This window comes from Callorhinus ursinus, unplaced genomic scaffold (assembly GCF_003265705.2).
Source record: "Callorhinus ursinus isolate GAN/ISIS: 27379988/994484 unplaced genomic scaffold, GSC_fseal_2.0 scaffold52, whole genome shotgun sequence".
NCBI lineage: Eukaryota > Metazoa > Chordata > Mammalia > Carnivora > Otariidae > Callorhinus > Callorhinus ursinus.
Window position 1 is genome coordinate 4,979,939 of NW_027397114.1, and position 27,600 is coordinate 5,007,538.

General features: G+C 55.3%; 3 protein-coding genes across 8 annotated transcripts in view; 1 reads left to right on the top strand and 2 right to left on the bottom strand.

Moving 5' to 3' along the window:
* Positions 1-4,050: 4,050 nt before the first annotated feature.
* RSAD1 (radical S-adenosyl methionine domain containing 1) lies at positions 4,051-13,632 on the bottom strand. Of its 5 annotated transcripts, none has more exons than XR_012375532.1 (11): positions 13,314-13,632; positions 12,776-12,909; positions 12,454-12,658; positions 9,783-10,148; positions 9,530-9,593; positions 8,949-9,096; positions 8,726-8,780; positions 8,136-8,341; positions 7,898-8,047; positions 4,319-4,471; positions 4,052-4,187 (listed from the first exon to the last, which is right to left on the bottom strand). XR_012375532.1 is itself a non-coding variant. In XM_073883752.1 (10 exons), the coding sequence occupies exons 1-9, from the start codon at positions 13,446-13,448 to the stop codon at positions 7,930-7,932; spliced, it is 1,431 nt and encodes a 476-aa protein (XP_073739853.1). In that variant the 5' UTR covers positions 13,449-13,631; the 3' UTR covers positions 4,051-4,187; positions 7,898-7,929. The 5 variants fall into 5 exon arrangements, 3 of the variants coding, with proteins under 3 accessions (XP_073739853.1, XP_025715152.1, XP_073739854.1); XR_012375531.1 differs by having other exon boundaries at positions 4,319-4,474; XM_073883752.1 differs by lacking the exon at positions 4,319-4,471 and having other exon boundaries at positions 4,051-4,187; positions 13,314-13,631.
* Positions 13,633-14,878: 1,246 nt separating this feature from the next.
* The window catches only part of ACSF2 (acyl-CoA synthetase family member 2), a 54,162-nt gene continuing 41,440 nt past the window's right edge, over positions 14,879-27,600 (bottom strand). For both annotated transcript variants that reach the window (XM_025859195.2, XM_073883755.1), the window contains 14 exons: positions 27,470-27,598; positions 27,167-27,220; positions 26,780-26,898; positions 26,498-26,663; positions 25,858-25,953; positions 25,565-25,722; positions 25,180-25,271; positions 24,831-24,907; positions 18,264-18,371; positions 16,941-17,092; positions 16,222-16,363; positions 16,024-16,134; positions 15,790-15,858; positions 14,879-15,517 (listed from right to left, as the gene is read on the bottom strand). In XM_025859195.2, the coding sequence (XP_025714980.1) occupies positions 15,467-15,517; positions 15,790-15,858; positions 16,024-16,134; positions 16,222-16,363; positions 16,941-17,092; positions 18,264-18,371; positions 24,831-24,907; positions 25,180-25,271; positions 25,565-25,722; positions 25,858-25,953; positions 26,498-26,663; positions 26,780-26,898; positions 27,167-27,220; positions 27,470-27,598 (1,524 nt within the window). In that variant the 3' untranslated portion in view covers positions 14,879-15,466. The remainder of the gene's footprint in view (positions 15,518-15,789; positions 15,859-16,023; positions 16,135-16,221; positions 16,364-16,940; positions 17,093-18,263; positions 18,372-24,830; positions 24,908-25,179; positions 25,272-25,564; positions 25,723-25,857; positions 25,954-26,497; positions 26,664-26,779; positions 26,899-27,166; positions 27,221-27,469; positions 27,599-27,600) is intronic.
* On the top strand, positions 20,256-24,403 carry CHAD (chondroadherin). Its single transcript, XM_025859199.2, has 4 exons — positions 20,256-21,270; positions 23,095-23,258; positions 23,519-23,664; positions 23,882-24,403. Exons 1-3 carry the CDS (start codon positions 20,497-20,499, stop codon positions 23,658-23,660), a joined length of 1,080 nt encoding a protein of 359 aa, XP_025714984.1. The 5' UTR covers positions 20,256-20,496; the 3' UTR covers positions 23,661-23,664; positions 23,882-24,403.

Sequence of the window (27,600 nt, forward strand, 5' to 3'; positions counted from 1 at the left end):
GGGCTCCCTGCTCAGCACGGTGTCTGCTTCTGCTTCCCCCTCTGCCCCTTCCCCCTGCTCCTGTTCTCTTTCTCTCTAATAGGTAAAATGCTTTAAAAAAAATGTAGTGAAACCCAAGTTTTAAATAAATAAATAAATAATACAGATTCCTGGATACAGAGATTTGGATTCTGTAAATCTCAGAGGGGCCCAGGAAGGTGCATTTTACCACCCATCTGGTGGTTCTGACGCAGAGCCAGCTTTGATAACCTGGGGCTGGTGTAGCCCCTTCACTACACCCCATCACGAAACACTAGATCTCAGATGAAGGAACTTTCCTGCCTTCGGTCATGCAGGTGGGAAGCAGCAGAGTGGAGATTCGGACCCAGGTGGGCCTAGCCACCAACATTAGACTGCGTCTCCTGGCGGGAGCAGACAACTTGGAAGTTGACCCCCTCTCTGGTGCCTCGAACTGACAGAAAAGTCACAGGGAAAAAGATGGGACTCAATATGTGAATATCTGACAGGTATAGAAAACTTGTTTCCAAAAATAAGGAGAGAGAGGATGGGTATACTGGATAAAAGGGTGGTATACTGGAAGCAATTCTGACAGCAAATAAGACGAAAAGTCATCATAGTTGTAATACCTATTCTGTTCTAGTCTATTCTATCTAGACAGTTCGTTCAACTCGATCAGGAAATATGCATACAACACAATAACTAGTAAATAAATATTTAATAGAAAATGTTTAATCTGGTTGGGAAATTTTAATATGTAAACTAAAACAAGGTACCACTTACACAATATTTTAAAACTATATTTATATGTACATACATACATACATATATAAATTTGTAGAAAAGGACAGGGAGGGATACACATGGTGGTACAGCTGACTGCCTCTTAATAGCTATTCTGCCCCCCACCCCAGTTTTCTAAATTAACCAAGCCCTTCTTTTATGGGGGATGGTGGGGAAGCAGCAACATGCTCAGTTTAAAAATCACACTTCCCAGCCTCCTTTGTGGATAAGGGGGGCCAATTAGAAGCAAGCCGAGGTCATGGGGCAGGGGGACCCTGGAGGAAGCTCTTTAGAGGGGGCTGATTCAGCTGGAGGAAACACCATTGCTCCTTCAGCCTCCCCCGGTTCTATTGCCTGGAATGCAGACATGATGGCTGGAACTCCAGGGACCATATTAGACCATGTGGAGGCTTTAAGGGACAGAAGTTAGGAACTGAGAAGATAGAGCATAAAGTTAGAAGCTTGGGTTCTTCATGGCCAGAGATCACAGGCCCACCATACCAGCCCTGAAATGCTCTGTCCAGACCTCTTCTATGTGGAAGAAAAAGAAATATATTCATTTCCTTAAGCTTATGTTACTTTGGTTTTCTGTCATACGCACTTGAACCTAAACTTAACTGACTCACACGTCAAACCCTTTGTGGAGTGTAAAGGGGGACTTTCACACTTTACTTTCTATGCTATGGTACTGCTTGTAGGATTATTACTTTTTACAGTAAGAATGTATTCATGTGTTATTTATATACACATCTGTTTCGGAGCCCCCGAGAATGCAAACTGAGTGCTAGCCCCACCACTTCCTACCTAGGTGACCCTGGGCAGTCAATTAACTCCCTGAGCCTGTTCCCTCATCTATAAAATGGGCATGATAATAATAGAACTTATCTCATTGGGTTGGTGTGGAGCTTAAATGAGCTAATGCAGGAAAATTCTTGGCACTGCGCCTGGTTCACAGCTATGACTTTGATGCATAATGCTATAGCACACAGGCACTGTGGCTGGCAGAACCGACGAAAAAACCCAGGACATGTTGAGTAAAAAAACAGCTTGCAAAATTGGCACATGAATGTGATCCTTTGGTGAGAAATTATTTTTATTTCTACATCTATATGTATACGTATGCATCAAGAGACGTCTGGAGGGATGGTTGTCCAAATGTTAGTAGTGGTAACTTCTGGGTAGTAGAATTTTTGCTTTCTTCTCTACGGTTGAAAAAGAGCATTATTTTTTTGAGCAGGAAAAGAAAAGAAGAAAAATCTTCTTGAAAACCGTAACAGTTTATACCAAGTATTATTCGAGCACTCCCACCACCCTTTAACCTTAAACTCTCTCATTCTTGGGAATTGACCTGAGGAAATAATTGCAATGAGGGAAGAAGCTAAATGCATAAAAGCATGTGCCACAGCATGATTTATAGTAGAGGAAAACGGGTAACCACTTAAGTGACTTACATCAGGATAATAATTATTAAATTATTCACCCATTGAAACATTGTGCAACAAAATGAGACAGAGGACAACCATGTAACAACATGGAACAATGCTTCTGACCCAACTAGCGGCCAAAGGGACAGATGCAAAATGAGATCTGTGCTGGAGCCCAGCTGGGCAAAAATCTTGCATGCGTTTGGATGAGGACTGCAAGGGAACACAGGCCAATAAAAACCACCGAATTTGTTGGGACCACCGATGGGTGGGGAGTTGTGTTTTTTTTTTTTTTTTTTTAATTTAGACTTCTAATGTTTCTGTAATGTTGTTTAATAATTTTTTTTAAAGTGGCTTTAAAAAGCCCCTTAGGAAAAGACGGGGAAGCAAGGAGAGGAAGACAGGAGGGAGGAGCTCTGCGTAAGAAAAATCCAGAGGGGATCTAGAATACAGGGCAACAGTTCCTGCTTGGCCTTCTACCTGGGTGGGCCCAGAGGCTGTGCCCACTTGGCTCCCTGACTTGAGAGGGATCAGATGGATGGAAGAGTTGCCAAAGTTAGGAAGGCAGTCCATGAGCTGATCATAAAGCTAGGATTGAGTGCTCTTTGGATTGGGATCATCTGGATAAGTCGATCATGCCTGCTATTAACGAGATTACAGAGAAATGAGCGCTAGTGAGCTGGCCAGAGCGGGGATCCAGGCAGGCTTCCTGGCGGGTAGTTTGGCACTGTGTATCCAAAGGATGTGCATATCCTCAGAGTCAGCAACCCCACTTCTTAGGACTTATCCTAAACCTAAGGAAATGGTCAAGCCAGGGCGTAAAAATATTTACCTAAGACGCTCCTCTTGGAGCTTATAAAAATAACATTTAAACCTCCAGTTTCACCAAAAAGGAACTGGAAACCCAAATTTTGGCATAACCACACAGTGGTATGCTATGGAGCTACACAAACAGGGTAGAGACACAAATCTGACGTGGAAAGACACTCACACACATTAGGTATCAGAAGGCTCCAGAGCAAGAGCTAGATGATCCCATTTTTGTAGGACTGTGTGTGTAAACATGCTCATTTGCATATAAGAATTTCTACAGTTACATACCGGAATCCTGATGGTGATTCATCTTTGAATGGTGGGATTATAGACTGTATCAGCCAGGGAGGTCTCAATTATGCCGCAGTAACACCCTGGAAACCTACCAGTTTCCGACAAATGGTAATTTCTCACTCCTGCTGGTCTGTTGGGGTCAGCCGCTCCTCTGCCCCCATCTTCACTCCCGGCCCCAAACTGACAGTCTGTCTCTACCTGAACATGTCAGGCCTCTGTGGCTGAGGGAGGAGACAGTGGCCCGCCTGTGGGCTCTTACAGAGCCAACAGGGCAGGCATATCCTCTCCCAAGGGTGCTCAGGGAGGGGCACTCGAGGAGGGCTAGTAGACATTTCGAACAATTAACGCAATCTACCAGGCAGGTTATTTCCCCCTTATCTTAGTCTGTTCGGGCTGCTGTAACAAAAACACCATAGACTGGGTGGCTTAAACAATAACCATTTACTTCTCAGTTCTGGAGGCGAGGAAGTCCAAGATCAAGGTGCTGGCAGCTCTGGGGTCTGCGGAGGGTCCACTTCCCGGTTTGCAGACGTCCGTCTTCTCTCCATGTCCCCATGTGGCGGAAGGGGCCAGCGGTCCTCTGGGGCCTCTTTTAGAAAAGGCACTAAGGCTCCACCCCCGTGACCTAGTCACCGCCCAAAGGTTCCACCTCCTAATACCACCACCTTGGGGATTCGGTTCCCAGGTATGAATTCTTGGGGGTGGGGGCCACAAACACTGACTCCGCAGCAATCCTATTATTTCAAGTCCTTGGCTTTGCAGCATGTAGTCCTGTCCCAGGAAGTGGATGGCCTCACTGCCGGAGCCTCTGTGGGAGGGAAAACGGAGGTACCAAGTCCATCTACCTGGCACTGGGCAGACACAGCAGCTTCAAGCCTGAGGGAGAGGCCAGAAAGCCGTCAGAAATCTGCCTCATTTAAGAGACAGGTTAACCGACCTGTTATAAAATGACAATGTAACAGAAAGTTCTGGATGTCCAGAAGCATCACACCAGGTGTGCTACTTACTCCTCATAGGACTTGAGTCGAGAATCTCAATGGCCCCAGTGTAAAATGGAAATTAAAATAGCCGCCCCAGGGGCACCTGGCTGGCTCAGTCAGCAGAGCATGTGGCTCTCGATGTTGGGGTCTCGAGGTCGAGCCCCATGTTGGGTGTAGAGCCTACTTAAAAAAAAATGATAATAATAAAATAAAATAGCTGTCCTGCCTACTTCACACTGCCTGGTGGGGGATGGGGACGGCTCAGTTTAAGGCTTAAAATTGTAATGTTCTTGCACGTGGAAGGCTTGGTCCTTCGTGTTGTAACCACACACTCACATATTCCATTTCCCCAGCTCCTCTCATCACTTTGTCCCCAAAGTGGCTTCTTGTCCCCTTTTATTTGTGTTCCTGTGCTTTCAGCAGGGCGGGTGAAAAGATGACAACCAAAGCCTCACAAGTGAGAAGAACCCCTCTGATGAATGAGCCACGGAATGCCCAGGACTCAGTGGGAGGGGCCCCACTCCACTGTGTCCTGTCGAAAAGTAGCCCTGCCCCCCTTGGTCCTCCTGACCTCAGCCCCTCAGGATGGAAGGCAGGAGATGTCAGGGCTTCCCACACTGGCCTGCTCATTAGAGCTGCTTAGGAAGCATTTTTAAAGCTAGCTGCCTGGGCTTCACCTCCCAGAGATTCTGATTCAGTTGCTGAGGGTGGGATGAGGCTGAGTCACAGAAGGTGATCCGTGCTGCTTGCACTGGGCTCTGGCTCCTGTCCAAGCCCTTTGCGCCGGCCTCGGGAGGTGCCCCAGCAGGGAGGGCCCAGACATCTCGGGTGGCACGAGCCCCGGCAGCTGGGAGAAACCCGAGTGCACCTAGGTTATCTGATGCTGCACCTGCCCTGAACCCATGCTCACTTCTTGAATATCAAGATCAGGGGAAGGCTGGGGAAGAAAGGCTCCCCCCCCCCCCCCCCCCCCGCAGTAGCACAGCTCACCCTTCCAGCAGCCCCAGGGCCAGAGGGGGCAGGAAAAAACCATATACGCCCTTCCCAGCTCCCAGCCCTTCAGAACCACATATGTGGCCGCTGCCGGCTTCTGCTTCCCTAGCCTGCCTGCCCATCTTTACCGATAACCTTGGAGTTTATCTCTTGACACATCTATCGATATGGCAGTGAGTTCCAGGGCTGGGATGGGTCTCATTCATCTCTGCATATGCCCTGCGCCAAGCCGAGCACACCACTAGTGCTTGTTGAATATTTCATGACTGAAGGACAGGCAGTAACAGTAACCATGTTACCACAAGGTCAAAGAAGGACCGATACACCCACTAGGCACCCAGGGACCGCACGTGCTCCCATATCTGCGGGGTGGAGGGAACCCCATCCTGAGTCACCCAGCCAGAGGCTGAGCTTAGCATGCCCGGATGAGCCCAGGAACTAAATTACTTCTGACATCACAGGACCCTTTGATATGGTAAGGTATGAAAGTTACAGAACCTCTGCACAGGAAAATGCCCCTTTCCTCTCTCTCTCTCTCTCCCTCAGCCATCTGTCTCTCTCACATACACACACATCCTGCATACAATTTCTAGGTTAAGGGTTTCAGCCCTTTAAAAAACAAAGGGGGGGCGCCTGGGTGGCTCAGTCACTTAAGCGTCTGCCTTGGGCTCAGGTCATGATCCCGGGGTCCTGAGATCGAGCCCCGCATCGGGCTCCCTCCCTGCTCAGCCGGGAGCCTGCTTCTCTTCTCCCTCTGCCTGCCGCCCCCTCTCCTTGTGCTCTCTCTCTCTCTCTCTCTCTCTCTCGGTCGAATAAATGAATAAAAATCTTTATAAACAATAGTAAAAAAAAGTTAAAAAAAAAAAGGGAAAGCTCTTTTTTTTAATGGATGAACGCCAGTTACAAACGTAGACAGGATGTTAAGAGTCAGGAATGAACATTCTGCACCTCCCAATGTAGTCACTGATTTCAGCAAGGATCAGCAGTGAATGCTAACATCACTGCAGCAATGACTGTCAGGGAACAGGGCATTCGTTTGTTCTCAAGGTGTCACCCCTACTGATAATCTATTCATCTCCAAGGAAAAAATGTACTTGTATGATGGGCAGGCTGGGCATCCACCCCCTTAGTCAAGTGAGAGGGGCCTGACCTGGCATTATGTACCTTGAGCTACACGATATCTATATGTACTCTTGCCAAAAATATTTTACCTAAACCCAATCATTAGCAAACAGATATACCCAAAATATGGGACATTCTGTAAGACGAGTGGCTTTGACTCTGAAAAATCTACTGTCATAAAAATAAACAAAAAAAGAAAGGAGCGTTTTTTAAAAAAAAGACCAAACAGATGTAATAGCCAAAAGTAAATTAAGCATAAAACATCACTGGCACCTGTGTCTCCGCCCCCCCCCGCCCCCAGCCAAGGAACTTTATGGTGTTTTGGAGACATTTGGGGAAATTTGAGAAAGGACTGCACACTACTGCATGAAAGTACCCTTTCTCAGGTTGACAGCAGTGCCGTGGCTATATAGGAGAATGTTCTTTTTCTCAGGAGATACAAGCTAAAATGTTTGATGTCTACACCTTTCTTTCAAATGGTGCAGCAAAGAAAAAGAAAGAAAGCGAGCTAGCTAGCTATTCAAAGGCAAAGTAAATGTGGCCAAAATTTAGCAATCAGTAACTCTACAGGCTGAGCACAAAGTCTGGAAACATGGCTATTTTCTTTTTTTTTTACAGGTCGAAGATGTCCTTGGTGACATTACAAATACTTGCTCTTTCCAGATGCACAACCACCCTGCGGCGAAGGCTATGTGCTTTACATTGAACTATGCTTTTAACTTTTCCGTAGGCTTGAAATCTTTCAAAATGGAATGTACAGTGGGGGAAGGAGCCCTCAGCCCTACACTAAGGCTCGAGTCCCCAAATCAGGATTCTACCCTCCAGGGAAGGAGGCTGGACAAAAGAGAAGACCAAGGTCAAGGCGGGCTCACTGGGTTTGTTCGGCTGTTTAAATAAAACCAGGCAAATGTTTCTGTAGGTAAAAGGCCAGGGGAAAATTACCAGGCTCTGGGTGTTTCCTGAATTCTTCTCCCCTCCCTTTCCCTGCTTAGCTCCCCCCACCTTCATTCTCTCGAGGCAAGGGCTGTAGAGGGGAGGGGAGCAGGGGATGCAGGAAGGTCTGTGAGGCTCTAGCACCCCAGACATAACCTGGTTGCCCAAAGAGAAAGAGTAAGGCCTGCTCTGATCCTTCCCATGGTCCTCAGAGTCCTGCAGGCCACTGCACTGGATGGAGGCACGGGTCCACCAGCACATGTCAGGCTCTCTCTGTCCCTGCCCTATGTCGTAGGGGCTAGAAGCCTGAGAGCTAGAGTTCTCAGAATCTCTTGCCAGCCAGGATTTGCTTTAGAGCCCACTAACGAGAGGCACTTGCAGAAACCATTATTCCTTCTCTGGTGGTGGTGGGTGGCCCTGATTCAAGTTCCCAAACCAGAAATGTCCTCGCATGCACCTCGCTGTTGCCATGCCCCTGAGGATGCCAAGGCTGAGCAGTGACTGGTGCTGAGATGGCAGCTGCCCGTGGAAAGTGTCAGTCCCGCCCCCGAAGCCCACCTGGCATGGTCCTGGGACACAGGAGGGTCTGGTCATCCTCCTTGCACAGGGGAGGGGGTTCTCTGCTGCCAGGCCTCTTGGAGTCGAGGCAGGAGGGTCAGCAACAGAGAGTCCAGCACAGCCAGACCCTCCCAGGAACACCGAAGACCCCTGGAAAACCAAGAGGCCTGGGCATGACTGCCTGGTCTTACCAATTTCAATCCTTGCCTTCCAGCGGTACAAAGCACCCAGCACCCACCGGCCCCTCCTCGTCGGTCCTTTTCCCTCCTGGGCCTGTGGATCTGTAGTCAGGGCTCCCTGGGCCTCCTGGCACGAGCCCACCCCCCCCACCACGACACACCTGTGATCCAGCAGCAACAGGCCCTGAGCCAGCAGTGCCTTCACCTCCTGGCTTGCTCCAAACACGTCCCAGAGGCTCAGCTGGGGCTCAAACTGCTGCCAGTGCTGGGAACCAGAAGGGTGAGGGGTGCAGAGACCATGGTGGGTAGCTGGCCAGGCTACTCTGATCCCATGTCTGTGGGTGTGGTAAGGGCAAGGGAGGGTCCGGCCTGCACAGGGATCTCCGCAATGACTCATGCACATCTAGAGCCGGGGGTGGGGGTGGGGGCGGGCGGGCTCTAGTGTGGCCCTAGTCCAGGGTCCTCACCACAGCCCCACCCTGCCCACTGTTTCTACCCATCAGGCCTTGGCTGGGCCAAGGCCAATCTCCAGTTACCCACCCCAGAGAACTAGGTGTGTGTGCCCATGTGCATGCACAGAAGGGACAGTGATTCTGCAGGACTTAGGAGAAGGAAGTGGTGTGCCACAGCGCCCTGCAGCCCCCCTTACCTGGTGAGTGATCCCCACGTCTGTACGTAGCCCCATGGCCAAAACTTCCTCTAGCCTGAGAGAACAACCATCACGGTGTCCTGGAGAGAGCTGGGCCTCCCCCCGTTCTTAACACACATATAAGGACATGCAGGATGGGGAGGGAGGGGGCAGGGCAAGGCAGGAAGCAAAGGTGCGCCCGTGGGGAGGGCTCTGGGGGTGCAGGCCCCCCTCAGATGCTCACAGCTCCAGCTGGCCCAAGGGGACGCGCCGCCGGGTGCCGTGCCCAAACAGCATCACCTCTTTCATCCAGTTGTCCGGCTCCAGGGTCTGGATCCGAGCCTCCCGGGTGTGGCCCCCAGCCCCCTGGGGCACAAATCGCCCGTGGGCCCCTGGCAACATCAAGCACCACCCCCACTTCAGTAGCAGCGAATGCTGGGTGCTCGCCAGATGTTGAATCAGTGGTTCTCAAAATGTGGTCCCTGGACAAATGGCATCTAATATGCTAGAAATGTAAATCCTCGGGCCCTACACCAACCAAGGCCGTCCAGTCAGAAATTCTGGACGCAGGGCCCAGCGATCTGCATTTTAACAAGCCCTCCAGGTAATTCTGGTACACGCTAACAACTGAGAACCACGGTGCCAGGCACTATACCCAGCATCTCAAAATATATATCGAACAGCTATACAAAGTAGGTATTATTTGTTGCTGCACTTTATGCAGAAGGAAACAGAGACTTGGAGAGGTTAACAAGTGGCCCAAGATCACACAGCCGTGACATTCTGCTCCTGAGTCATCCCTTCTTCGGTTCACAGGGGACTCACCAGGCCCAATGCCAAGGTACTGACCGCACTGCCAGTAAGTCCAATTGTGGGTACTGAGCGCCCCCTGCGGGGAGGGAGGGAATAGTCCGTTCAGAGTGAGGAAGGTGGGCCAGTTTCTGCACCTGGTTAGAAGGTCCTAGCTCAAGGCCTCGAGAGCAGCCAGCAGAAACCCCCTTCCCCAGAGGGCCACAGTTCTCCAGTCCCAGCTTAGCCTGCCTGTTCCCCAACTTCAGCCGTGGGCCCCAGGACTTACATTCCGGGCGAAGTTGGAGACCTCATACTGGCGGAAGCCGGCCTCCCGGAGCACGGCCCGTCCCTCCTGGTACATCTCAGCAGCAAGCTCGGGGTCAGGGGCAGGAAGGGTGCCCCGCTGCACCTGGGTGAAGAGTGCGGTGCCCCGCTCCAGGGTCAGCTGGTAGAGGGAGAGGTGGTCGTCACAGCGGCCCAGCAGCATCCGCAGCTGCCCGAGCCACGGCCCCACCTGCTGGGCTGGCAGCCCCAGCATCAGGTCCACAGACACGCGGCCGGGGAAGAGGCGCCGCGCCTCTGCCAGTGTCTGGAGAGCATCTCTGGCCGAGTGTGTCCGCCCCAGCAGCTGGAGCTCGGTGTCATCCAGGGACTGAGGAGAGAGGGTCAGGTGTAAGCACGGAGGCCAGCTCAGAGGCAGACAGGAACATGTGACCGACCTCACTGAGGACAGGTACACAGGACACGGCAGGGAGCTGGAACAAGCCACAACCAAGGGTTATGGCTCACTGTGCGCAAAGCATTTTTTTTTTAAAGATTTTGTTTATTTATTTGACAGAGAGAGACACAGCGAGAGAGGGAACACAAGCAGGGGGAGGGGGAGAGGGAGAAGCAGGCTTCCCGCTGAGCAGGGAGCCCGATGCGGGGCTCGATCCCAGGACCCTGGGATCATGACCTGAGCCGAAGGCAGACGCTTAACCGACTGAGCCACCCAGGCGCCCCTGCACAAAGCATTTTTAAACAACGTGTAATGTATCCTTATAATCCTCTGACATTAGCTCTATTTTATAGATAAGAAAACTAAGGTTTAGAGGTGTTAAATGGGGCGCCTGGGTGGCTCAGTCAGTTAAGCGTCTGCCTTGGGCTCAGGTCATGGTCCCAGGGTCCTGGGATCCACCCCCTCACCCCCTCCACCCATGCTCTCTTGCTTGCGCTCTCTCTCAAATAAATAAAGTCTTAAAAAAAAAAAAAAAAGAAATGCCAAGTAACTTGCCCAACGTCATACAAAGTCAGACCTGGAATTTAGGACTGTCTGACTCCAAAGCCGAGAGTGTTTTTAAGTTTTCCTTTTTGAAAAATACTTTAAACCTCTACAAAAATTGAAAGAAGAGTACAATAAACACCTTCATTTAGATTCACCGAATAACATTTTGCCACACTTGCTTTGTCTCTAAATATACACGTATGTGATTACAGTGTTGAATCATTTGGCAGTAAGTTATAGGCCAGCACTGACCAAAAGAACTTTCTGGGATGACAGAGATGTCCTCTATCTGCACTGTCCAATACAGTCGACACTAACCACATGTGGCTATTTAAAGTTAGTTAAATTTCAATAATCATATTCCAAGCGTTTACTGACATGTGGTCAGTAGCTACTGTACTGGTCACTGCAGACACAGAACATTTTAGCAAAATATGCTAGCCACTGACCGCACGCTAGTGAGCACTTGCAATGTGGTTGCTTTAACGTAATTAACTTAAACACCATACCCCTGTACCCCTAAATACTAAAGTGCACATTTCCTAAGAACAAGGACAATCTCTTACATAACCACAATCCAATTATAGAGTTCAGGAAATGTCACACTGACACGACACCATTATCTAATACAGTGTCATATTCAAAGTTGTCCCAATACTGTTCACTGGAGTAACTTCCCCTTGCCACCCGAATCCAGGATCCAACTGGGTCACACATTGCAGTCAGCTCTCATTGTTCCTTTCCTCTCTCTGAGTCTAGATACTCAGCCTTTGTCTTTCATGACATGACATTTTTGAAGAATACAGGCCAGTTTATAAAACATCTCTTAATAAGTTCTAGAGACCTTCTGTACAACACTGTGCTTATAGTTATTAATACCATACTGTACACTAAAAAAATTTGTTAAGAGGGTATACTGATCTCAGGTTATCTGTTCTTACCACAAAAAAAGTCTTTTTTTTTTTTTTTTTTAAAGCTTATTTATTTATTTATTTAAGTAATCTCTACTGTGGGGCCTGAACTCACGGCCCTGAGACCAAGAGTCACACACTTCGCTGACAGAGCCAGCCAGGTGCCCCCCAAAAACTAGTATGATGCTCAAGGCTTTTGGGCCCTACGTTGCAGCCTTGCCTCCCGCCTCTCCAGTGACAGAATGACTCATAGCTCCCCAGAACGTGCAAGACTCTTCCATATCCTGTGTCTTTTCCTCCCACACCCTCTCTCCTGTGGAAGTCCTCCTCCTCATCAAAGATCACCTCCTCCAGGAAGGTGTCCAGGATTTCATCAGCCTGAGATGCCCTTCGGGCTGTACTCTGAAAGGCTTTTGTTGGGACCCCTTTATTGGCAGCCCTCACCATGCTGCAATGATCTGATGACCTGTCTGCCTCTTCCTGTGTCTCCAATCACGTAACAAAAATTTTTGACTGTCTACTCTGTGCCATGCACTATGGTGGGTACTTGGAATATTGCGCTTAAAAAATAAAAAAAGGCATGCATGATCCCAGCCTCATGAAGCCTGGGGGCTAACACAGCAGCAATTAAGCACAAGTGTCACCATACACTTTCCAGGGCCTACTGGGCCCTGACACCCAGAGGAGCTCAATAAATGTTTGCCCAATTAATGAATGTGACCAGAGGAGAGACAGCACTGAAGGTCTGGGTGCCCTGGGATGCGGTGGGTGAGATGGGCTACCTGGAGGCCGATGGACAACCGGTTGACCCCTGCAGCCCCAAAAGCTGCCAGCCTGGCGCCGGAGGGCGAAGTGGGGTTGGCCTCCAATGTGACTTCGGAGTCTGCAGGCAAATGAGCTGCCTGGTCCACCGCCTCCAGGACAGCAGCCACAGTGCTGGGACTGGCCAGACTGGGGGTGCCCCCACCAAAGAACACAGATTCCACCCTGGGGAAAGAGGGTGGAGAAGATGAGACCTGGGGGAGCCCTCCCGGACGCCTGCACCGGTCCTAGCTACTCCCTCCAAACAACTTCCAAGACCCCGCCTACAGCCCCAGTACCGACCTCCGCACCCCGCTGAGTCGCAGCAGCGTCTGAGCCTCGGTCACCAGACAGCTCCGCATGGCTGCCTCATCCACGCCGCAGGGGACGTATTTGTTGAAATTGCAGTAACTGCAGCGCTTCTCACAGTACGGCCACTGGGGGGCAGGGGTGGATGAGCGAGGGGCAGGGGTGGATGAGCGGGGCGCGGGGTGACCCCAGCGGCCCTCGCCGTTTGCAGGGTTCCGTCGCACACATCCCCATCCCAAAGTCCTCAACAACGGCTACACCATCTAAGCCACACAACTCCCCAAGGCAGGTGAGACAGGGAATATTATGCCCACTTCATTAGGAGAAAACTGAGGCTCAGAAGGAAATCACTCGGTCAAGGTCACCGAACTGGCGAGCACCAGCGACTTCAGGTCTCCGATCCAGGTCATTTCCTTGCCCGGGCACCGCGTCCCGTCCCAGACCTTGTCTGCGGGCCGGGACAGACGGAGGCGGCTTCACCGCGCGACCAGACGCCACGTGGGCCCCGGCCCGCCGCCCCCGCCCCACTCACGTGCACGTAAAGCGCCGCGCGCGAGCTCGGGGGCGCACGACTCGAGGATCCTCTCGCGCCCTCCGCGTGGCGGCGCCTCTGGGCAATTTTGGCCGCTGCCGCCCAGCCGCGGGCCCGGGTCCCGGGGAGCGCCATGGCGCACGCTGCGGCGGGGAGCAGCCCGGTGCGCCGGGAGATCCGGCCGACACGCGCCCGGGGCGCACGGGAGTGCGCGGAGCCAGGCCAGCTGGGCCGCCCCGGCGGAAGGAAGAGGGGCTGCGTGACTGCCGGCCGCGTCTCCGGACGGGCCGCCTGGGCCCGGGGGCCTCGCTGCTGCGGCGCCACCTGCTGGGCACCGACGCGCTCTCCGCAGCCGCCTGTCGGTCCCTTGCGGGGAGGGGCGTAGGGAGGGGCGGGGCGGGGGCCGGGTTGTGGGCTGAGGCGCCGTCCTTTTTTCACCCTGTCCGAGGGCGAGTTCCTCGACCCGTCCAGGAATTCTTAGACCGTTCCCTCACTTCCTTCATATTTTACGTGCCTGGCTCAGAGCTGGGCACTGGGGACATCTAGATGCATGAAACCAGGTCTCAGTACAGGTGCTTAAGACAGGAGAAAGAGAAACCAGTAAGAGACAGCGGGCGACAGATACTAATTCAGCACCTGCTGGATACCAGGGCAGTGTGCTCTGTGCTGTGTGGCGGGTCTGTTACAAGGGCCGTGGAGTCAGTGGGGTTAGGAGAGGGCACCTTGGGCTGGATGTTGAAGGTGTAGAAATTCCCAGGGGGCAGCCGGCTTGGCCAGGAGAGTAAGCTGTTATCTCCTGGGTCAGGCCAACCTGGGCACCTGCTGGGAGAATCAAAGATGGTGTAGGTATGAGAGACGAGGTGCAGGTGAAAGGCTGGAGAAGCAGGCACCTGAAGAACTGTTTGATAAAGTGGAATGATTGTGGGCTTTGGAGCCAGACATCTGGGTTCTAATTCCACCTGTGTGGCTTTGGGTAAGAATCTGAACCTCTCTGAGTTTCCAGGTCTCACCCTTTGTGAAATTGGGCTAGTGCCTACTTGGCAGGGTTGCTGGGAAAATTTCAAGAGAAAATGCATATGAAAGCACTTAGCATAGTTTCTGGCACTGGGAGCATCCTAAAAGTAAATTTTCTGAATTTTCTGAAAAGTAAAGAGGAGGCTGCTGCTGGAGGGGGCAGATACACTGGGAGGGAAGTATGGAAAGCAGCAGGAAAGTTTTGGCCTCTGTGAACTAGAAACTGATGTGCCTTTTGGAACCCAGCTGTTTTTATTTCTTGCGGGGAGCTCCAGCATGCTAGATCTGGCCCAGCCCATCAGGGAAGCCCCAGGTTCATCTATTAAAAAAAAAAAAGGGTTGGTTTTGGCGTGGGCAGTGGAATAACAGGATGTGGGATGATAGCTAAAGGGTATGGAGTTTCTTTTTAAGGTGATGAAGAGGTTTAAAATGGACTCTGGGAAACAAATGTAACATTGTGTGTTAACTATACCTCAATGAAAAAAATTGACTTAGGGGTTGATTGCACATATCTATGAATATACTAAAAACCATCGAATAGGATACTTTTAACGGGTGAATTGGATGGTATGTGCAATTTTATCTTAACAAAGCATTTATTGTTTTAAAAATTTTATTTACTTGAGAAAGAGTGAAAGAGCATGCACAAGTTGGGGGGGAGGGGCAGAGGGAGAGGGAGAAGCAGACTCCCTGCTGAGCAGGGAGCCTAATGCGGGGCTGAATCCCAGGACCCCAGATTGTGACCTGAGCGAGCGAAGGCAGATGCTTAACTGAGCCCCCCAGGAGCCCCAGCTTTTATTGTTTTAAAAGGAATACTTCTTGCTGGACTAATCTGACAACAATGTGAAAAAGCAACGAGTATACCTTAAAAAAAAAAAATTGGGTTGGTATCTCAAAGGGATCGAATGAGGATTAAATTAAGTAGATAATGCACGCCAAAGTGCTTAGCACTATCGTGACAAGGAGTGGGAGGTCTGAAAGTGCCTCCTCCTTTCTCCATCCCAGAGTGGCTGCCAAGAGAGCACGCCAGCAAGAGACCAACCAAAGAAAACAGAGAAGCTCTTTATGCCAAATCACAAAGACAGACGGGAGTGTGGGGGAAGGGCAGGGAGGGCCTGGGAGGACCCCCAGTCCCTTATTCACAGGTTTAGATGTTGTTCCATCTGCTCTCGAAGTTTGAATTTCTGGATCTAGAGGAAAAAGAAGAGAGTGAGAGCCAGACTCGGGGCCTCTGCCAGCAACAGTGACCAGCTGGCTTGGTTTGCCTGAGACTGAGGAGTTTTTTTAGGGTAAAGCCAGGAAAGTTTGGGACAAACAGGGATGAGCTACTTGGTCATCCTACTGCCAGCTTCTGGACAGACTCTTTTGCCCACTGCTGAGGGAGGCATAGGTGGGGCCACCTAGGCCTTCTGGGAACCTAGGACCCCAGGCCACCCTGCCCCCCTCTGGTCCCTTTACACACCTTTCCTGAGACGGTGAGGGGGTAGTTTGTGACAAACACGACATATCGGGGAATCTTGAAGTGGGAGATCTGCAGACCAGAGGGAGATAAAGTGTGAGGCTGGGCGAGGTCATAGGTTTAGGGAGATGGGGTGCAGGTGAAACCTGGGACAGTGGGACCGTGGACGGGCTGGCTGGCAGGGAGAGAGGGCTGAAGAACGAAATAACATCAGCTTGGGGCGGTTGAGGCTCCCACCTTCCCTTTGCAGAAAGCCTTGATCTCCTCCTCCGTAGTCTTTTCTCCCTTCTTCAGGCGAATGCAGGCACAGACTTCCTCCCCCATCCGGTCATCCTTCACTCCCACCACCTTCCCGAGCCAGAGACATTTATTAGATACTGCCATGCCCATCCCCGGTTCCTGTTCCTGGGGGCTCACCTGGGCTGGGTGCCTCACCTGCACTTCCTGCACCTGCGGGTGTGTGTGGAAGAAGTCCTCGAGCTCCGCGGGGTAGATGTTCTCGCCGCCCCGGATGATCATATCCTTGGAGCGGCCGACGATCTTGCAGAAGCCCTGCTTGTCCATCACGGCTATGTCTCTGTGAGGAAAGCCCAGGAATGGCCTCTCACCTCTGCTTCCTCTGACTGGCTCGCTCCCTTATTCGTCAGACATTTATTGAGCACCTACTGTGTGTCTCGCACTGCTCTAGAGTCTGGGGGATATGGCACGAACAAGACATTCTGTAGATACGCTTTTCATGGAGGGTTTCTTTTCTTTTTTTTTTTTAATCAATCGGGTCTCAGTTCAAACATGTCTACCTTACAGAGGCTTTCTCTGATCCCCCCCGAGTCTAAGAGAAGCGCCCCTCTCCACCACTGCCACTTTCTTTCCTCTGACCCTATTTTACTGTCTTCATGGTGTTTAGACAGGTGGAGAGTAAGAGCAGGACCCGCCTCTTGCCTCCCCTCGGACCGCGAGCGTCCAGAACAGCAGTGGCCCTGGGAGGCACATGATGAGAACTTGTTCAGGGGACAGATGAGTGAGTCTTGGCTCAGATTTTGCAGACACTGTTCTCCCTGTTGTAGTTTAATGTTTCCAGCTCAGCTTCAGACCGCCTGCCCCCAACCCACCCCCACCGCCCCCAGCCTCTCTGAGGCCCTGGGCTGCCTCCTCACCCTGTCCGATACCACTTGTCCTGTCCAATCGTCTCCTCGGTCTTCTGGGGCTCGCCCCAGTAGCCCAGCATGACACAGTACCCGCGGATGCACAGCTCTCCGGGCGTGTTCAGCTCCACCAGCGTCCCCGTGTTCACGTTCACAATCTGGGCCTGGGACGGGAGCAGCCTCAGGCTGGGGCCTCCTGCGCCCTCACCTCAGGAGGGAGGGGGGGCCCTTGGGGACGGGGGTGGAAGGGGCTTTGCTTTTCCACCCCCTGGCTCTGCTCATCCCGATCCAGGGAAGGGAGCGGATCCCCCAGCAGCCAGACACGTGAGCTGGGCTGGAAGAAGGGTGCAGGCAAGGAGCTGAGGGGAAGCGGAGGGGGGCGGCCGCTGGTGCAGAGGACGAGGCCCGTGGAGGGCCAGGCCAGCTGAAGAATTACAAACTCTGCAGAAGAGAAGGGAGTCTCCTCTTATTTCCCATCAAGCAGCGACTAAGGAGGCCGGGGAGCCGGTGTGGCAGGGCCACGGGGACAGGAGAAGGCAGAGTTGGAGAGCCCTAGCACAGAAAGGAGCCACAGCCAACGTGCAAGGAAAGCCTGGTCTGTGTACCTCGGGAGCTGCATCCGGGAAATGGGGCAAACTCCGCTTGCCCCTGTCTACCTTGCAGGTGGGCACCCCGGCGAGTGGCAGTGAGACTGTCAGACACCTGGGAAGGGGCTAATGCCACTGCACACTCACCCCATGGAGCGGGGCAGGAGCAGTCTGCCCCAGGATGGTGGCGAGCCTCCGCGGAAGGGCTGCGTGGGCAATGACCCCAGAGGGGCCAGGGCACAAGGAGGCAGGGGAAACCAGGTGCAGGCTGGCATCAAGCACCCGTGTTGGGGCAGGCAAGGAGCCACGGCTGGGAATTTCAGAGGGAGAGATGCTCTGGGTCAGCCTTCAAGGTGCAAGGGGCCCTCAGAGGGACGGGCTGCTTGGGAAATGGAGTGTTTATGCCAAGCAAACAGAGGTGCTCTGCGGAAGGCGGGGCGGAGCAGGGGGGAGGCTGGGGGGGGAAAGAGCTATGTAGGAAAAATCTCTGCTCTGGCTCCTCTTGGAGGCTGTCCTGACTGCCCTGAGACAGGCAGTGGGCCTTGGCAAAAACACACCTCAGACAGGAAGGGAGGCTGCGGGGTTCAGCCGGCGGCTGCTCACGGCCAGTGCCCCAGCTCTTCCCTCTCGGGCCTCAGCCCACGAGGGAGTGTACGGCTCTCTAATTGAAGACAATAAACGTCCCCAGGGAATGCACCCAAGCTGAGTGATAGGAGGTGGGGTCTGAAGGGCTGGGGCTGGGGCTCACCTCTGTGTGAGGCATAATTCTGCCCACGCTTTCTGCCTTCCGCTCCACAGTGTCCTCGGTGAAGTTCATGAAGGTCACAGGGCTGTTCTCAGTGGTCCCATAAGCCACCTAGAGGATTGGGGCAGGGTGTTTGGAGGGAGCCCTGGGGCTGCAGAGGGGAGGGCGAGCTACCCTGGAGGAATGGGAAGGGACCCAGGAGAAAAGTGAGGCAGCTGAGTGGTGGGAACTGAGGCGTTTGGGCAGAGGGCAGGGGTCCGGAGGCAGAGGCATTGGGGTGCTGAGCTGACTAGCTCAACTAGCAGGGTCCCCAGGTCTGAATTAAAATTGAGAGCAGGGAAGCCATTCTTTCCCAGTATGCGCCGGTTCCCAGCTTCCTGGACTAGCCACATGCCTGAGCCTGTGGTTCCCTGTGTTACTGATGCCCCGCCTTCTCTCCCTCAGCCCTAGGCCGTCTTCGCACCCCCTTCCTGATCTCAGACTGCAACATCCCCTGCCCCTCCCTTCCAAACTGAAGGTCTCACAAACTTGAGGACAAAGCCAGCCCACCTGGGCCTAGCTGGGAACTGTGCAGATACAAACCACCCGAAACCTGGGATCAATGCCTGGCCTTGGGGTGGGTGATCCCCAAGCTTTGGAGAGTTTCCTGTAAATTTACTTCCATCAAAATGCAAAATGTAGCCAAAGCAAGGGTTTAAAAGCCAGTGGCACGCTCACCACCTAACACTTCTAGTGGTTGGAACATCCTGAGCAACAGAAAACCAGAAGCCAGCCTTGGAGGAGCCTTAAATACCACCAGGGAATGTTCTGAGCCAACTATGACCCCCCTCTGGAGGCAATGGGTGAAAGGAGCTTGGGAGAGGGGCTAGCTCCTGATCAGCAAAGACAACAGACCTTTGTCCATCCTCCACCCCACCCCCCACCCCCAGTTTCTTTTGTGTTAGCTGGCACACTGCTGGGGTCTGGCCCCGCCCCTCCCCCTCTCAAACACAGACAACAACCCCGACTGGGCAGCCCAGAGCTCAGACCCTGCCTGCCTCCCTTCCCCTTTCCACAGGAATCCGGACACCGTGGCTGGCAAGTGGACACAGAGACCTGGTCAGCCGCGGCAGGGCTGCCCACAGGACCAGAGCCATCCAGGGCTGGTCCCTGGTAGCCAGGACCTGACACTGCCCCCCCCCCCCCATAGTCCTGGGGCCACTGCCCAGGTGTGGCCTCTGCCAAGTACACCTTGGCGCCACTCTGGCCACCACCCTGTGAGACCCCTCAGGGGCAGGTCCTGACCACTGGGGGTGGGGATGAGGAGATGGAGATATTTTAGGGAGATGAAGGGTGGGGAGAGGGGTGGGAAGGGGGGAGATGGTGCGACTGTGCTCCTTCAGTTGTCCCCACTCGTGGCCTGTGGTCGTCAGGTGTGTCTGTGAGTTCTGCGGGTCGCCCCCCCACTCCCCGCCCCTGTTCCCACATTTCTGGTTAGCCTTCAACCGTGGAAAAAACGGGACAGGAGTGCCGGGGACAGAAATTCAAGCCCGGGGCGGGGAGAGGGGCGGGAGAGCAGCTCCTGCGGCGGGGAAGGAGCGCCCATCTCCTTAGGGTTGGCCCGCTGTCCAGCCGGAAGGGGGAGCCCGCCGCCAGCGCGGCTCTCACGCTCGGCCGGCGCCGCACAACAGTGCCATTAAAGCGCCGCCGGCCGGCCGACCGCGGCGAGACTCGCGTCCGGCCGTCCGGCCCCGCTTCCTCTCTCCCCGGGGCCAGGGCGCCGCGCCGAGTGTGCATGGGGGGGGGTGGCATGGGGGCGCGAACTTGTGCAAACAAGTAAGTTCGGGAACGCCTCCCTCTCCGGTGTAAACTCGGGGCTCTGGAGGCACCCGTACCCCCAGCCCCCAAAGGATGGGGAAAGGAGGTGGGGGATCGGAAGGGAGGCAGGATCTGAGCGCAGGGAGAAAGGGGGCCGGGGCTCGGGGACGAGGCCCCGGGGGTCACGGCCCCGGCCCCCCGCACGGTCCCCAGCTGGGGGCAGGGCCCCACCCCTCCCCGTCGAGGGCGGGGGCGCATCTCTGGGCGGGAGGGAGTTAAGCCCGGTGGCCTGGATGCTCCACGTAGGAGCTGGCTCCGGCTGCCGGCTGCGGTCAGGGCCACCGTATAAAGAGGGCGGGAGCCCGGAGCGCCGAGGACTTGCCGCTACCCGCGCCCCGCCGCCGCTGCCCCCCAGGCCCCGGCCCCAGGTGTCCCGGCCATGGCCCGTCCGATGCTCTTGCTCAGTCTCGGCCTCCTGGCCGGCCTCCTGCCGGCACTGGCCGCCTGCCCCCAGAACTGCCACTGCCACGGCGACCTGCAGCACGTCATCTGCGACAAGGTGGGGCTGCAGAAGATCCCCAAGGTGTCAGAGAAGACCAAGCTGCTCAACCTGCAGCGCAACAACTTCCCGGTGCTGGCCGCCAACTCGTTTCGGGCCATGCCAAACCTCGTGTCGCTGCACCTGCAGCACTGCCAGACCCGCGAGGTGGCGGCTGGAGCCTTCCGAGGCCTCAAGCAGCTCATCTACCTGTACCTGTCCCACAACGACATCCGCGTGCTGCGCGCCGGCGCCTTTGACGGCCTGACCGAGCTCACCTACCTCTACCTGGACCACAACAAGGTGACCGAGCTGCCCCGGGGGCTGCTCTCCCCGCTGGTCAACCTCTTCATCCTGCAGCTCAACAACAACAAGATCCGTGAGCTGCGCGCTGGCGCCTTCCAGGGCGCCAAGGACCTGCGCTGGCTCTACCTGTCAGAAAACGCACTCAGTGCGCTGCAGCCCGGCGCTCTGGACGACGTGGAGAACCTCGCCAAGTTCCACCTGGACAGGAACCAGCTGTCCAGCTACCCCTCGGCTGCTCTCAGCAAGCTGCGGGTGCTGGAGGAGCTGAAGCTGTCCCACAACCCCCTGAAAAGCATTCCTGACGGTGCCTTCCAGTCTTTCGGCAGATACCTGGAGACCCTCTGGCTGGACAACACCAACCTGGAGAAGGTGAGCTGCTGGCCGCAGGGCTCTGCCCTGGCTCCTCTTCTGCCTCGAGGCTCCGCGGGTCTGGGGCCACGGCTGGGCACCATCCCTTCTCCCCGAAAATTGCTTCTGTCTCTCTGGCTAGCTCCAAGGAGAGGAGCTCTGCCACCTCTGTCCCTCATCCTGCCTCATCCGCACCCTAAAGCCTGCCCTGCTGTCCCTGTCCCTAGTCTGAGCCACTGCCCTCTGAGGCTTCCCACTTATAGACGGAGCTGGGGCTGCCGTGGCCCCAGCGATGGCCCCTAGGAGGCATGTCCAGTGCCCCTGAACCCCCTGCTGTGGGCAGGAGCCCCCTCTTCCTGTTGGGCCTTCCATCCCTCCTCTGCTGTATTTTTCCTGTCTCCAGGAAACCTACCACCCCATAAAGGAAGGTTTGTTTATTGAGAAGCTTTCCAGAGGAGCTGGGCAAATCAGGCCCACAAAGAGACCCTGTTCTTGGTGGGGGGGTGTCCATGTGTGCTGAGGTGGGGTGGGGGACTGGGGGGTGAGGGGAAAGCAAACAGCCGAGGAAGAAGACCTCCATGTCCCCCAGAGGCCCTGGCGAATGTCCTCCCTCTTCCCCAGCTCACACACATCCACCCCGCACCGCATTCCCAGGTCCATTTCAGCTGAGTGGGGCCCAAGGACCAGGGGCTTCCCCAGGTGGCAGGGAGGGCACTCAGGGCCTCCACGAAGGGGCAAAGGCGAGAGCCACATAGCACCGTCAGCCTTTGGCACAAGACTCCAGGTGTCTCCCCACGGAGAAGACTGGCTGTGCTTCACTATCCCCCAGAGCACTGACGGCCCTTTGCCCACCCTGGTCACCAGACGCATCTCCTGGCTGCAGCCTTGCTCAGTCCTTTCTGCCCTGTGATACCCAGATGGGGCTGCCTGGGGTTGGGGCGGAATCCCTCCTCGGGACTGGAAAATCACTCTGTGTACAGGGGCTTCGGCCAGGAGGTTTGGGTGGGGACCAGGGCAAGGTGTAGAAGACCGTCATCAGAACAGTCTGGTTCCAGGGAACTTCACACCCCTCCCTGAGCCACAGGGCACAGGGATGAGGGCAGAACCATACCTGGATGGCAGCCAACCTTTGTCCGGGGGGATGGAGCCCGCCTGTCTTCAGCCCCGGGCCCCTCCAGAGATAAAGTCAGAGTTCCCTGTGGCCCACCGGTGCCAGAGTGGCCTTTTAGTGGGGAGCAGGGACTGATCTGGGGCAGGGGAGGCCAGGCAGAACTGTGATGCCTGGGCCAAGATGTGGGCACCAATAGAATGTTTCCTCTGGAGCCATCCAGCCTGGCCAAAGTCTCTACCAAGGAGGCTCCACAAATAGCCTCTGGCAAGCAGTGAGGGAGGGAGCAGTGAGGACAGAGCTGGGGGAAGTCCCAGGACCCTGGGGCTGCGGGGAGCCTGGGCCCATTGCCCATCCCACCAAACACTGACCAGCTTCACCGGGTGCCAACTCGGGCTGCTGGAGCCAAACTCTGGCTGCCTCCCCAGTCCCAGTGTTTGTGCAGGGAGCGTGGTGCCAGGGGAAGAGGAGCTGGGTGTGGTCCTGCCGCTACTGTTTACTTGCTAGTGTGACCCTGGGCAAGAGACTTGACAACCCCCCCGCCCCCCTCCCCCACCCCATCTGCATTTTGGAAATACAAGCACCTATCTCAGTAGGTGGTTGTACGGATCAGATCATCTGAGACACCCTAGTCACGCTGAAAGTCCTCAAGGAGCCACTGCCCTCTGGGACCATAGGGCTGGGAGAGGCTGGACCCTGGGGCTGGGGTGCTCACTCCTGTCGTCCTCACTCCCCAGTTCTCAGACGGCGCCTTGCTGGGTGTGACCACACTGAAACACGTCCATCTGGAGAACAACCGCTTGAACCAGCTGCCCTCCAACTTCCCCTTTGACAGCCTAGAGACCCTCACCCTCACCAACAATCCCTGGAAATGTACCTGCCAGCTCCGGGGTCTTCGGAGGTGAGAACACCCCCCTGCAGTCCCCCAGAATGTGCTCTCATGGGATGAAGCAGAGATACCCCGGCCCCGCATGGAGACATCTGGGCCCTATGTCCTAGATCTGCTGCCTAGTAGGTGTGGGAGCCCAGGAGTTTGGCACGTGAAGATGACGGTTCCAGGCCATCCTAGAGATAAGTCCATCCTGGGCCCCTGGCTCGCTGTCCCCTCCCCGAGCACTCCCACCTCTCTCCCCCAAGCCCAGCGACTCTCTGTCTCTCTAGGTGGCTGGAAGCCAAGACTTCCCGCCCTGATGCCACTTGTGCCTCGCCCGCCAAGTTCAAAGGCCAGCATATCCGTGACACGGACGCTTTCCGCGCCTGCAAGTTTCCCACTAAGAGGTCCAAGAAAGCCGGCCGCCATTAAACAGGTGGGGGACGGGTGGGCAGGTCCCCCATTCTCTTCTCGGGGATTCTAGCAAGGGAGGAGGGTGTCCGCACAGACCCTCCATTTGTGTAGGGAGAGGAGGGGAAGGACAGGGGCTCCCCTTCTAAAGGGGAAAATGACACTGCCTGGGACCCCCCCCATTCTCGGCCAGCCTTGTCTGGGTTGTTGGACTCCTGACACTGAACTTTGCCTCACCACAGGTCCTGACTCAGCCGGTCCTGGTGACCGGCCTCTGCCTTCAGCGGAAGAAACTACTGACCTTCCCACCTCTGACCCCCACCTTCTCCCCACAGCCTCTGCTGGCGCCAGAGCTGTCCACATCTAGATACGTCCTGGCAGGGGGGCTCGGGCGCTCCAGCACGAACCCAGCTCCACCTGCTGGTGAGAGCTCCATCACGCCTGGCCCCACCGCCATGGCTCCTCTCAGAGACGCTGCTGCCAAGACCCCAAGTCCTTCAGAACCAGAACAGGGCAGCCATCAGGACGGCCACCCTTCCAGAATCCTCTTCCCCTCTGCTCCCCTTTACCTTGCCATTTGGAAACAAACATCAGATCCTTGCCCCACCCCTTGCTTCCAGAAACGGTCTTGAGCCCATACCCCAGCTCCGCCAGCCCCCCACCCCCCACCTGCCAGGACACTCTAGCAGGACACTGGTGCTTTGCCACATACCCTCCCATGCTGCACTTCTTTCCCAGATTTCCATGAATACAAATTTATGTATATGTAATATTTACTCCCCTGTCACCTATTTCTTTTTTTTTTTTTTTTTTAAGATTTTATTTATTTATTTTTGCAAGAGAGAGAGTGAGTGAGCATGCATGAGCGCGGGGAGGGGTAGAGGGAGAAGCAGAATCCCCCTCAGAGCAGGGAGCCCAATGCTGGACTCGATCCCGGGACCCCGGGATCCTGACCTGAGCCGAAGCCAGATGCTTAACCGATGGAGCCACCCAGGTGCCCCCTGTCACCTATTTCTATGATTGGCCAGCTGCCAATAGGTCAGACTTTCTGACATCTGCTTTCTGGAAGGAGGGCCAGCTGAGAGGGTCTTCCTTGGAGATCTGGTCTGAGCTCCTCCCACACCCACCTGTTCGCACCCCAGCACGGCCTGCCCCCTGCCCACAGCCCCCGCCCAGCCTCCGCCCACTCACCACCAGGTCCTTCATGTTCAGCTTGTCAATGATGGCTCGGATCAGCTCTGGGGGTGCCGGGGACCCAGCAATCATACCTGAATCAGAGAGAGGACTGACACAGCTCCCCGCTTCTCCAGGCCCAGTGGACCCCCTTCACCTGCAGCTCCTTCTAGAGAAGAACGTTCCCCTCTGACCCTGGACTTATTCCTACACCTGGCAGCTGGCCTTGGGCTGGTGTCCAGGGACACTGAGGATTTGCCTCCCTCCCACCCACTTTTCTACAGTGAGCTTTTTGCCCCCTAAATAAAAGGCTGGGCACATATCTAGCTCAGCAATCCTGGCCTGGCCACCCTTGGCCCTACCCTACCTCCACGCATGGCCGAGATGTCATAACTGGAGAAGTCTGGCTGGTTCAGAATGTCCACAAACATTGTGGGGGTGCCATACAGTAAGGAGCCTCTGTGTAAGGTGGGGGGAGTGTCTCAAAATCAGGCTTGGAAGGGGAAGGGAACCCCCTCTTCTCACCCATCCCGCCCTGAAACTGCAGTAAGGGCCGAGGCTGCATATTTGGGAAACAAGGAGAAGCTCTTTGGAGGCAGGAACCGGTCCTCCCATGGGAGTCTCCCACTACCCCTGGTCTCCATTTCTCTGGGCTGAAGGGAGGAGACATCTCCAAAAGGGATCAGGGCCCAGGAGTGAGGAATAGGAGGGTCTCATCAGCCCCTGGGGGGGGGCTGCCCACTGATGCCCACCTCTCTTTGCTGATGGCCTCCAGCGCCTTCTTGCCATCGAAGGTCGGAGAGGGTAGGATGAGGGTGGCGCCATACATCATGCTCACCATTGTGCCCCCCACAGAACCCAGGCAGTGGTACAAGGGGCTGGGCACGACTATCCGTGATTCCTCCGGCATCTGGGGTTGGAGGCGGGAAGCCGGTTCTATCCGGAGCCCAAAGCCCCAGGTGCCAGTTCGTCTAGCCAGCAGGGGGAACCCAACAAGACCCCCCCCCCCAACCGCCCCCTGCAGGGCCTGGGCTAGGCCCCTCACCTTCAGGTGCATCCTCAGCCGTTCCCCTATCAGGTTGGAGTTGTTGACAATGTTGTAGTGGGAGAGGGTGGCCCCCTTGGGTCTGCCTGTCGTCCCCTGATAAGACAAGCAGGTGATGCTTGGCCTCCTGCTCCCCATCTCCTTCCCCGCTCTGGGCCCCTGTGTGGGAGAGCCCTGGAACGGGGCGTCAGGAGACGGGGACTACTGCCCCAGATCCATTCATTCACTGAACACGTGTTCACTGTTTAGCAGGCGCGTGCACGGTGCCAGGTGTTAGGATCCAGAGGTGTGGAAGGTAAGGTCTCTGTCCTTACGCCACTCATAAGGTTGCTCAGAGGACTCTGTGGCCCACCAGCAGATTCCCACTCTGGGCCTCAGTTTCCTCATCTGCTAAATGAGGAGGCAGATCTATCAGCTCTGGCCTGTGCCGCCAGTGCATCTGGCCCTGGGCTGAGGATGAGAAGGCGAGGGCGGGGGGCATGTGACAAGGACACCAGTGGCCGATGTTTTCCAGAGCAGAGAGGACAGCTAGGGCCAGGCCCAGGAGGAGAGTGTCTGCACTCTGGACCTCCTTGGTCTTGGGCAAGGGTCACAGGGGTGGGCAGGGGGTAGCATGCCAGCCTGGAGACCTCTGCCCTACCGAGGTGAACTGGATGTTGATGGGGTCATGGCAGGACAGGAACTGCTGGTTGTACCGGAGCCGGGCCAGATGCTGCTCTTTGCCTCCAGAGGCCACCACCTCATCCAGGAGCAAGGTCCCCGGCAGAGGGTCGTCCACCGAGATGACCGTGGTCAGGTCTGGGAGCCTGGAGGTTGGGAGGGTAGCGAGAGTCAGAGCCTAGGGAGACGTGAGCCTCATCCCTGAGGGCGCGGGGGCCAGGGGGCCACACCATGCATCCTTCCCAAGGGAGGACACCCTCACCTCTGACTCTTCAAGTCTCCTGGCTGGGCCTTCTCCAACTCTGGACAGACCTGCTTCAAGATGTGATAGTATTGCTGGGTCTTGAATTGCTTGGGGAAAGCGAGGGCTTTGCAGCCTACCTGTGGAGGTGGAGCCCCGCCCCCCCAGCACGGTCAGCAGGGGGCTCCAGGCGGGGGCTCTGGGGTAGTTCTAACAGTTACTCTCGCTCACACACGCACACCACCTCACCCAGGTGCTACCGCCCTGACACACGCATGTGCCACCTCAAGGCACGCCCCAGCCTTGTGTCTGACCAACCACCCTCTCCTCCCACCCACACAGACCCAAGCAAGGACAGTCTCTGGGTGTCCCCCACCTGTGCATGCCTCCCCTAGGGGCGGGTCCTACCTTCTTGAGGGCATACTCCAGCTCCATAGCCTGATAGGCTGGGTTCACGGACACCTGGTGGAGACAGCAAGGGGATGTCAGTCAGTGTCTTGGCTCGATCCCGTCCCTCTCGCCGCCCCTCCGTTCTTAGGAGGCACAGAAACACCATGTGGTCAGAGGCAGTGCCCTACACGTCCGGGCCTCCTTTGGGGGCTTCAGAAGAAAGCGCTACCCTCTGGTGGTTTGGGGGCCGAGGAGCCGGGGAGTCCCCCTGAAATATGCACTCCCTACACACCCAGCTGCGCCGGGCAAGCCCCTGCTCACCAGAATGATGCCCGCCTGAGCGGTGGCCAGCTGCATGAGCACCCACGCGTAGGAGTTGGGTCCCCACATGCCCAGCCGGTCGCCCTTGCAGAGGCCGATACTCAGGAGCCCAGAAGCAGCTTTGTCCACCT

Excerpts from the sequence above, each read along its gene's own strand:
- RSAD1 (XM_073883752.1), bottom strand. The coding sequence starts at position 13,448 with ATGGCGCTCCCCGGGACCCGGGCCCGCGGCTGGGCGGCAGCGGCCAAA. Across the intron at positions 12,659-12,775 it reads CGACTCAGCGGGGTGCGGAG|GGTGGAATCTGTGTTCTTTG; the intron begins GTCGGTACTGGG and ends CTCTTTCCCCAG. Across the intron at positions 10,149-12,453 it reads GGTTGTCCATCGGCCTCCAG|TCCCTGGATGACACCGAGCT; the intron begins GTAGCCCATCTC and ends CTCTCTCCTCAG.
- CHAD (XM_025859199.2), top strand. The coding sequence starts at position 20,497 with ATGGCCCGTCCGATGCTCTTGCTCAGTCTCGGCCTCCTGGCCGGCCTC. Across the intron at positions 21,271-23,094 it reads ACAACACCAACCTGGAGAAG|TTCTCAGACGGCGCCTTGCT; the intron begins GTGAGCTGCTGG and ends CTCACTCCCCAG. Across the intron at positions 23,259-23,518 it reads CAGCTCCGGGGTCTTCGGAG|GTGGCTGGAAGCCAAGACTT; the intron begins GTGAGAACACCC and ends CTGTCTCTCTAG.